At 43.5% G+C, this 9,869-nt stretch overlaps 1 protein-coding gene across 1 annotated transcript in view; it reads right to left on the reverse strand.

Annotated features, from left to right (window-relative positions):
• Positions 1-8,835, reverse strand: part of gnl2 (G protein nucleolar 2) — a 48,799-nt gene extending 39,964 nt beyond the window's left edge. The window contains exons 1-2 of the mRNA XM_068011187.1: positions 8,726-8,835; positions 170-251 (exon numbers count right to left, since the gene is read on the reverse strand). Of these exons, the coding sequence (XP_067867288.1) occupies positions 170-251; positions 8,726-8,789 (146 nt within the window). The 5' untranslated portion in view covers positions 8,790-8,835. The remainder of the gene's footprint in view (positions 1-169; positions 252-8,725) is intronic.
• Positions 8,836-9,869: the final 1,034 nt, after the last annotated feature.

Here is a 9,869-nt window from a genome sequence, read left to right on the forward strand (position 1 = left end):
TTGTTAGAAATGCCTGGTGCTGCTCCTGGCATGCCCTCCCGCACTCTTTATTGAGCCAGGATTACCCGATAAGGATTACTGAAGCATGACTTGAGTGTTATTTATTTATCGATACATTCTATAACTAGTTCACTGAATTTTGCAGCAAAAGATTAACTGCAACACCTACCTTCGTTCTTTCTGTCTGTACAAATTCAGACGTTTAATAGTTGCCCTGTCCCTCCTGTGGCCTCCTGCATCTTTGGGCCGATCTGAACAGAAACAAAAGTACGAACAAAATACAGTCAACTGACTAGTCTTCCACAAATCAAACTGCCTCTATATGGATTACAGTCTACTCCTGATAATTCCATCATTTTACCACAAACAAAAATTTTAAATTAAGTAACATAAACACAGCAAAATTTAATTAAGTGATTTTTAATGAACAGGAACAGATCCCGTAGAGCAGCGTCATCCAACCTTTTCACGTGGGAGGGCCACATTACAATTTTTGTCTTACATAGGGGGCCAGTGAGACAATTTCAGAAAGATAAAGGCATTACTAATTTATCTATTAATCAAAACAACAAATGTACATTTTTGTGAAGAAGCTTTAAATGAGAAGACTAATTTATTGACTTACTTTCTCTTCACTATGTTGGACACTGATTTAAGTGAGATATCTTGCATTTTTTTTCCCTGTACAAGTAGTCATTATTTGCCTACACACTTGAAGCGATGCAGTATAGTCCAGATAGATGTTATTGTCAGGAATGATCTTGATCACGCTCTTTCCCACCCCTCCCCCCCCCACCCCACTACTGTGACCCCCATCTCTCTTTCTGTCCCCCTCTCTCTGACAGTTGCAGAGAGCAGGAATACTCAGCAAATGGCTGGTCAGTTAAAAAAAAAAATCGCAAGTCAGTTTCACAGCTAACACGCTACATGAGAGCGGGAACAGCGGTTTCCCAACTTCGGACAGATTCAGGGTTTTCCATCGGGCTTTTAAAAAAAAAATAAAAGTCAGAACCCGCCAGAAAACCCCGAAGCTGTCCGAAGTTGGGAAACTGCAATTCCTGATGTCAGCACCTGTCAGCTGTGAAACTGACTTGCAATTTTTTAAAAAGCCTGTCTGAAAGACAACCATGGAAAATTTTTCATCTGCAATCACAGACCCCTGAAAGAATGAGGAATGGCTCGGTGCAGTTTACATCAGCAAGCCGGATGGAAACTTTTGGCGGGCCTGACCCTGGTTATGGTGGACAATTCTGCTGTAGAGCTTTCTAAGATTTTCAAGACGTTTCTTATATATTTAACACGTGTGGTACCTTGAACCAATGTGTATGACTAACCACAGCCATGAGCATCACTGAACAGAATATCGTTTTTTGTGGGCAAGGGAAGGGGAGGCAGAGATTGAATCTTAAAATGGTTACAGCACAGGAGGTCATTTAGCTTGTCATGTCTGTACTGGCTCTCTGCAAGAGAAACTCATTGAATCCAACTCCCCCTCCCCTTCCCGATAGCCCTACAATTTTGTTTCTTCTCAGGCAATTATCCAATTCTCTTTTGAAAGTCTCGATTCAATCTGCCTCTACCATACTCTCAGGCAGCGCATTCCAGAGCCTTACCACTTGCTGCATAAAAAAGTTTTTCCTTATGTTGCCGTTGCTTCTTTTTCTAACCACCAAAAATCAGTGTCCTCTGATTCTCGACCTTTCGCCAATAGAAAGTTTCCCCTCATCTACTGTCCAGAGCCCTCATGATTTTAGCACCCCTATCAAATCTCCTCTTAATCTGCTCTTCTTGAAGGAGAACAGGCCTCAGCTTCTCCAACTTATCCATGTAACTGAAGTTCCTCACCCCTGGAGTCATTCTTGTGACCTTTTTCAGCACCCTCTCTAATGCCTTCACATCCTCCCTAATGAGTGGTGCCCAGAATTGGACATAATACTCCAGCTGAGGCTGAACCAGTGTTTTATACAGGTTAATCACAACTTCCTTGCTTTTGTACCCTATGCCCCTATTTATAAAGCCCAGGATCCCCTATGCTTTATTAATTGCTTTCTCAACCTGCCCTGCAACCTTCAATGATTTGTGCACACCCCAGCCCCTCTGCTCCTGCACCCCCTTTATAATTATACCTGTTATTTTGTTGCCTTTCCTCATTCTTCCTACCAAAATGCATCACTTCAAACTTCTCTGCATTAAATTTCATCTGCCATTAGTCCGCCCATTCCACCAGTCTATGCCCTCTTTAAGTTTATCACTGTCCTCCTCACAGTTCACAATACTTCCTAGTTTTGTGTCATCTGCAAATGTTGAAATTGTGCCCTGTACACCCAAATCTAGATCATTAATATATATCAAGAAAAACAGTGATCCTAACACTGACCCCTGGGGAACACCACTATATACTTGCTCCTGCCCAAAAACAACCGTTCATCACTGCTCTATTTCCTGTCACTCAGCCAACTTTGTATTCATGCTGCTGCTGTCTCTTTTATTCCAAGGGCTACAACTTTGTTGACAAGCATATTATGTGGCACATTATCAAATGCCTTTTGCAAATCATGTACACCACAGCCACATTACCCTTATCAACCCTCCATTACCTCATCAAAAACTCAAATCAAGCTCGATAAACAAGAGTACTGTTAGTGGAAATTACAGACTTAGCTTTTTCAGACTTTTACTTCAAATAATCTCTCTCCAACAAGCCTGCAGAAATCTTAAATTGACTTTTAACTCCCTAAAGCCCTGTGATTCAGCAATGACTGGTATCCGTTTCATTCCCAGAGGCTGATCTCAAGTAGCTATCAAATTTTTTAATTCAGTACCAGATTAGAGAAGAGGTAAGGCTGTGAATAGACTGCTAAATTATAGATAGTTTTATGCTGCAGACTCATGCATACCAATAAAGTGGACTGAGGTCACCCAAATCTACTTGGCATAAATATAGCATGTGCCACCTTCATAATCATTGAGATGACACGGTTATTGTTCCAATCTTTATTTTTCTAACAGTTTGGATGTAATTATTTCAACTGAAATCCTGAGTAATAAACAGTAAAGCACGTCAGTGCTATATTTACAATATTTATTCTGCCAGATTCAATCCCTCCATTGCCTCGCCCATTCCCATCTCCGCAATCTCCTCCAGCCTCACAACTCTCATATCTGCACTCATCGAATTTTGGCCTCTTGAACATCCCATATTTCAATTTCGCTAGCATTGGTGGCCATGCCTTCAGCTGCCCAGACCCTAAGCCCTGGAATTCCCTTCCTAAACCTCTCCACCTCTCTTTCTTCCTTTAAGATGCTCCTTAAAACATAACTCTTTGACCTAAAATCACCTTACAGGCTTGATGTCATAATTTGTTTTATAATAACCCTGTGAAGCACCTTGCGACGTTTTATTACATTAAAAGCAGTAAATAAATAGATGCCATTGTTTGTACAGCATAACGCTAGGGACACCAGAGGGTATATTTTCATAATACTATGAAAATAGAAATCATGTTTTTTCACACATTATAAACAAATGTTAACCAATTTGCTCCGATTACACAAACTATAAATAGTGCTTCTCAAGTCCTCCCATTGAAATTGCACTGTAAGGACTGTGCATACCTCCATTATCAGGGCTACCAGGAGACAGTAGTCAAACCTTTACTGCAGAATTTGTAAAACCTGGGCCTGGCCCTTCCCTTCCTTTCCCTCACCCAATAAATTTCTAACACTTCCAAAAGACCCCATCCACAGCGTGCAGCAGAATTTAATCTCCAAGGCAAAGCTACACCATCAGGTAGATGCCAGTAGCAGTAGTGAAGGTGAAGCAGTGAAGTTCATCGGCGTGAAAGAAGAGAGGAGAGAGGGGAAGCAGGGAAGAGAGAAGTGCCTTAGTGAACTGGGAGGGAAAGGATGTGCCACTGTAAAATAGGAGAAAAGGGTGGGAAAAAGAGTCCCTTCATGAATTAGGAGTAGGGAGGAGAGAAGATGCTCAATCACTGTGAGCACATGCTCCGAGTGGTTAGGATCTACCCACAAATAGTCTGCAAGAAATGAAATAATCCCCATAATTTTGGGACAACCTTGGGGAGACTCTGCTTCCCACACCTCAGTTGTTATGAGCTATGTTGTATGGAATGGATCCATAAGACAAGGAATGTTTCAAGTACTTTATTCTTTTAAACCCTAAACTACTCAACCATGGAATCAATGAACGATAGAGCACAGAAGGTGGCCATTCGGCCATTTTGTCTCTGTCAGATCTTTGAAAAAACTATCCAATTAGTCCCACTCGCCAGTTCTGTCCCAGTGGCCCTGTAAATTGTTTTCACTTCCAAGTATTTATTCAATTCCCTTTTGAATGTTACTACTGAATGCGCTTCCACCACCCTTTCAGGCACTGCATTCTAGATCACAACAAAATAAATCCTCATGCCACCCTGGGCTCGTTTGCCCATCACCTTAAATCTATGACCTTCTGCCGCTGGAAAAGTTCTCTCCTTATATACTCGTCAAAATAGTTAATCATTTTGAACATCTCTACCTACCTAACCTGCTCCGAATATCTGTGCTAAGCTGAACAACCACAACCTCTCGATATAACTGAAGTTCTGCAACCTTGGCACCATTCTAGGAAATACCTTCTGCACCCTCTTGAAGGCCTTCACATTCTTCCTGAAGTGTGGTGCCCAGAATGGAACACAATACTTGAGTTAAGGCCCAACAAATGTTTTATAAAGGTTTAGCATAACTTCTTTGCTTTTGTATTGTTTGCTTCTACTAATAAAGCTAAGGATCTCATATGCTTTTGTTAAAATGGACTTTTCAACCTGTCCTGCAAAGATGTGTATACATACATGCCCAGGTATCTCTGTTCCTGCACTGACTTTAAAATTGTACCATTTTGTTTAGACTCATTCTTTCTTATTCTTCCTAAGATGCATCACTTCACATTTCTGTTAAATTTTTATCTGCCATGCGTCTACCCACCTCTGTCTATATCCTCCTAAAGTCTTACTATCCTTCTCACTGTTTACTGTCATCTGCACACTTTTGAGTTAATGCCCTGAATAGCCAAGTCTAGGTCATTAATGTATCAAAAAGAGCAGTGGGGAAGACTACTGTACACTTATCAACCTTCTCTGTTACTTACTCAGAGAACTCAATCAAGTTAGTCAAACACTAAAATAAAAGCAAAATACTGCGGATGCTGGAAATTTGAAATAAAAACAAGAAATGCTGGAAATACTCAGCAGGTCTGGCAGCATCTGTGGAGAGAGAAGCAGAGTTAACGTTTCGGACCCGAAACGTTAACTCTGCTTCTCTCTCCACAGATGCTGCCAGACCTGCTGAGTATTTCCAGCATTTCTTGTTTTTATTATTAGTCAAACACGATTTGCCTTTAATAAAGCAAATACCTTCACCATACAGACTGCAGCAGTTCAATAAAACAGCTCACCACCACTTCTCAAGGAAAATAATTGTTGGCTTTGCCATTAACGCCTACATCCCATGAATGAATTACAAAAAGAATCCTTGCAGAGGTTAAATGCCAACTTTTAACACCTCATCCTACTGCCCCCATACAATGACCTACCTCCAAACATTAAGCCATCATTTCCCAGACTGTCACTGACCTCATCTTCTCTGGAGATCTCCCACCATGGCCTCTAACATCATTGACCCCCCCAGCACCACAGTCTGCTTCTACTCCATCCCAAGATCCACAAAAAGAGGGATTGTCCCAGCAGATTCTTTCAATTGCGTTATTTTTTCTAATGTCCAGCCTCTTCCCACCTTTCCCTCTGACAGCCTCTGCCACTTTAGGTTTCCTGGCCTAATTGTCTCTTTTTCACAATGGATGTCAGTTTCTCTATCGCCATTCAGCACCAGGATGGAATATGTGCCTTTTTCTTCCTCAAACGAAGGCCCAACCTGTCTCCATCCACTACCACCATTCTCTGCCTGGTTGAACTTGTTCTCACATTGAACAACTTCTTCTTTACCTCCAAAAACTTCCCCCAAATAACAGGTGTTGCTATGGGAAACTGTATGGGTCCTTGCTACGCAGGCCTTTTCATGGAATACGAAGAACATTCTTTGTTCCAGCCCTGTTCAGGGTCCCTTCCTCACCTCTTTTCACAGTACATTGATGACAGCATCAGCTGCTTCCTACTCTTCCCTAAACTGGAAAATTTCATCAACTTTGCTTCCAATTTCCATCCTTCCCTCACCTTCACATGATCCATCTCCAAATCTTCACTTCCTCGCCTTTTCTACCTCCATTCTGGGGAATGGCTGTCGACCAATACCCACCAGAAGCCCACTGATTTTCATAGCTACCTTGATTACACTTCCTCCCACCCTGCTACCTGTAAAGACTCTATTCCATTCTCCCAATTTCTCTGTCTCTGCTGCATCTGTTCAGATGATGCCATCTTCCATACCAGTGCTTCTGATGTGTCTTCCTTTTCCCTCAATTGAGGTTTCCCCTCCACTGTGGTTGACAGGGTCCTGCACCAATGTTGCCTGTAAGCTACGCAGCAACCCTTAACTTCCTGTCAGCCCCTTTAAGTTACCATGTGTGCACAGCCACACAGAAAATTTAAAGGGGCCATGCACGAAAATAAATCAACCATATATTTCCCCGCCCCAAAGCTGCAAGGAACAGTAGCCTTGACCATTTCCCGAAATCCTTTTCTCACCACCTCCCCGCCCTCCCAGAACCATAAGGTTTCCCTTGTCCTCACCTTCCATCCCATCAACCTCCCCATTCAACAGATTATCCTCTGCCATTTCCGTCACATCCAGCATGATGCCACCACCAAACACATTTTTCCTCCTCTCCCTTTCAGCATTCCAAAGGGACCTTTCCCTCTGTGACACCTTGGTCTGCTCCTCAATTGCTCACAATAGCACCTCCTCATCCAACAGCACCTTCCCATGCAAGCGCAGGAAATGCAACACCTGCCTTTTTACTTCCTCCCTTCCAACTGTCCAGGGCATCAAACACTCCTTCCAAGTGAAACAGTGATTTACTTGGACAGTTTGAATTTAGTTTACTGTGTTTCCTCCTCTACACAGGGGGAGACCAAATGTAGACTGGATAACTACTTTGTGAAATACCTCTGTTCAGTCTGCCATCGTGACCCTGAATGGTCACTTGTCATTTTAACTCTCCTATTCCCACACTGACTATTCTGTCTTTGACCTTCTATACTCTAGCTCAATGGAAGCTCAAAGAACATCACCTCATTCTTTTGATTTGGCTGTTTACATCCTTCTGGACTCAACACAGAGTTCAACAACTTCAGATCATAACCACTTCTCCCATTTTTTCAGACAGCAGTTGCTGGCACTGATTCTGCATTTTTGTCATTTTCAGCTCCTCTAGACCCATCTTTTGTTTCTTTTATTGACCCATTTCCACCTCGAATTCTGATGAAAGGTCACAGACCTGAAGTGTTAACTCTGTTTCTCTCTCCACAAATGGTGCCAGACCTGCTGAGAATTTTCAGCATTTTCTGTTTTTAATCAATCATATCTTTTGTCATTTAATCACTCCTGCCTTCCACCCCATCACTGGCCTTCCCTTTTGTGCTTTCCTCCCCGACCCTCTTTCCATGCTTCTGTACTTGTTATACTCTAACTTCTTCCAGTTCTGTTCAAAGGTCGCAAGCTGAAACATTTGCTGTATTTCTCTCTCCACCGATGCTGCCTGTATTTCAGATTTCCAGCATCCACAGCATTTTGCTTACGGAAAGAAAATCCATGCTGACTTCCAATAACCAGCCTCTACCCTTCCAAGTGCCAATTCATTTTGTCCCAGATTATTGTCCCTAAATGCTTCTGCACCACTGACCAGATGGCAGATAACAGAGCCTGGTGGAAGGAAAAAATATCAGTTAACCTCATATTCATACTCAACTGTGTCAACCTTGAAAGGGATTGCCACTCAGCAGTCAGTCTCTACAGCCACAACAAACAATGTTCAACTCAAAAGTGACATACACCCCTTGCGCAGTCCATCATCTTCTGAGACAGACAGATGCCTAATGTTAGACAGACTGGCCCGTAGTTGCGGGGCTTTTTACACACCTTTCTTTTAAAAAAAAGACTGTAACATGAGCAACCCTCCAGTCCTCTGTCAGGACCACCATATCCACGGAGGATTGAAGATTGTGGTTAGAGCCCCCACAATTTCCACCCTTGCTTCCCTCACCAACCTAAGATGTATCCCACATGGAACAGGTGACTTTTCCACTTCGAGTACTGCCAGCCTTTTAAGTATCTCCTTTTTATCTATGGCCCTTTACCCTAGACCACAAAGCTTAACCTTTGACCCTAAACAGCCATTCCAAGCCTAAATCCCCGAATCCAAACTCCAATGTCAAAAGTCGATGGAACATCACAGTTGCAGTGTCAATACTCAGCCCATCCTAAAATATCGGTCACCACCCCTTTAACTGGCCCAGGAGTCGCTCACTTCCCCCACCCCTTTAACACTTCCCCCACCCCTTTAACATACCCTATATCAATCACTCCCCACCCCGCCTCCCCTTTAACCGAGTCGGGTGTCGCTCGCTTCCTCTCGCCCCACCACCAACCCCCCTTCCCCCTCTCTTTAACAATCCCGAGTCTCGTTCCTTTCCTCACTGATTCCCCCGCCGGCTGAGCCTGGTGTCCGCCAGCCCTCAAGGCTGGGCCCCGGAGTTGGGTGGAGGGCACTCACCGGGGTTGGTGCTGGAGGTGGACGGGTTGATAGTCCCGCGACCCCGGTACCCAACTTTCACCATCCCGTCACCGTCTGCAGGCTCCGCGTGGACGCTCCGTCATCACCCTGCGACCGCTACCCCACACGTCATCAGGCAGCGATCGGGCTGGGTGGAGCTGTTGTGGAAGAAGCTGCTGTTTTGAGTTCTTTGGATATCTTGTTCTGTACTTACAAACAATTTATTATGTATAAAAAACAGAAAACGCTAAAATACTCAGGTCTGGTAGCATCTGTGGAGAGAGAAACAAATTTAATATTTCAGGTTGATGACCCATTGTTGCTCCAGATGTTAAGTGATCCATGAGTCTTCATGTCAAGAAGGACTTGCATTTATATAGCTCCTTTCACAACCTCCGGGTATCCCAAAGTGCTTTGCGACCGATGAACTACTTTTTTTGAAGTGTAGTCACTGCTGCAGGAAACACAGCAGCCAATGTGTGCAGAGCAAGCTCCCACAAACAGCAATGTGATAATGGCCAGATAATCTGTTCAGAGATGTTGATTGAGGAAAAATGTTGACCATGAGATCAGGGATAACTCCCCTGCTCTTCTTTGAAATAGTTCCAAGGGATCTTCTACATCCACCTGAGAGAGAAGTGTGGCCTCGGTTTAAAGTCTCAGCTAAAAGACAGCGTATCTGACAAGCTCAGCACTTGCCTGGAACATCAGATTTGAGTTAGATTTGAATCCACAGCCTTCTGAGTCGGAAGAGTTCTATCCACTGAGCCACAGCTGACATACATGTGCTTTATTGAGCAATATATACGCAGAGGATGGAATAAATTGCATTAAAAAATCCAAAAAACATAATTTACACAAGGTAGCAAATGGGTTGATTTAAAAATGTGGGCAGCACAGTGGCGCAGTGGTTAGCACCGCAGCCTCACAGCTCCAGCAACCCGGGTTCAATTCTGGGTACTGCCTGTGTGGAGATTGCAAGTTCTCCCTGTGTCTGCGTGGGTTTCCTCCCACGGGTGCTCCGGTTTCCTCGGTTGATAGGTAAATTGGCCATTATAAATTGCCCCTAGTATAGGTAGGTGGTAGGGGAATATAGGGACAGGTGAGGATGTGGTAGGGATATGGGATTAGTGTAGGATTAGTA

Source organism: Heterodontus francisci, chromosome 31, assembly GCF_036365525.1.
Source record: "Heterodontus francisci isolate sHetFra1 chromosome 31, sHetFra1.hap1, whole genome shotgun sequence".
Classification (NCBI taxonomy): Eukaryota; Metazoa; Chordata; class Chondrichthyes; order Heterodontiformes; family Heterodontidae; genus Heterodontus; species Heterodontus francisci.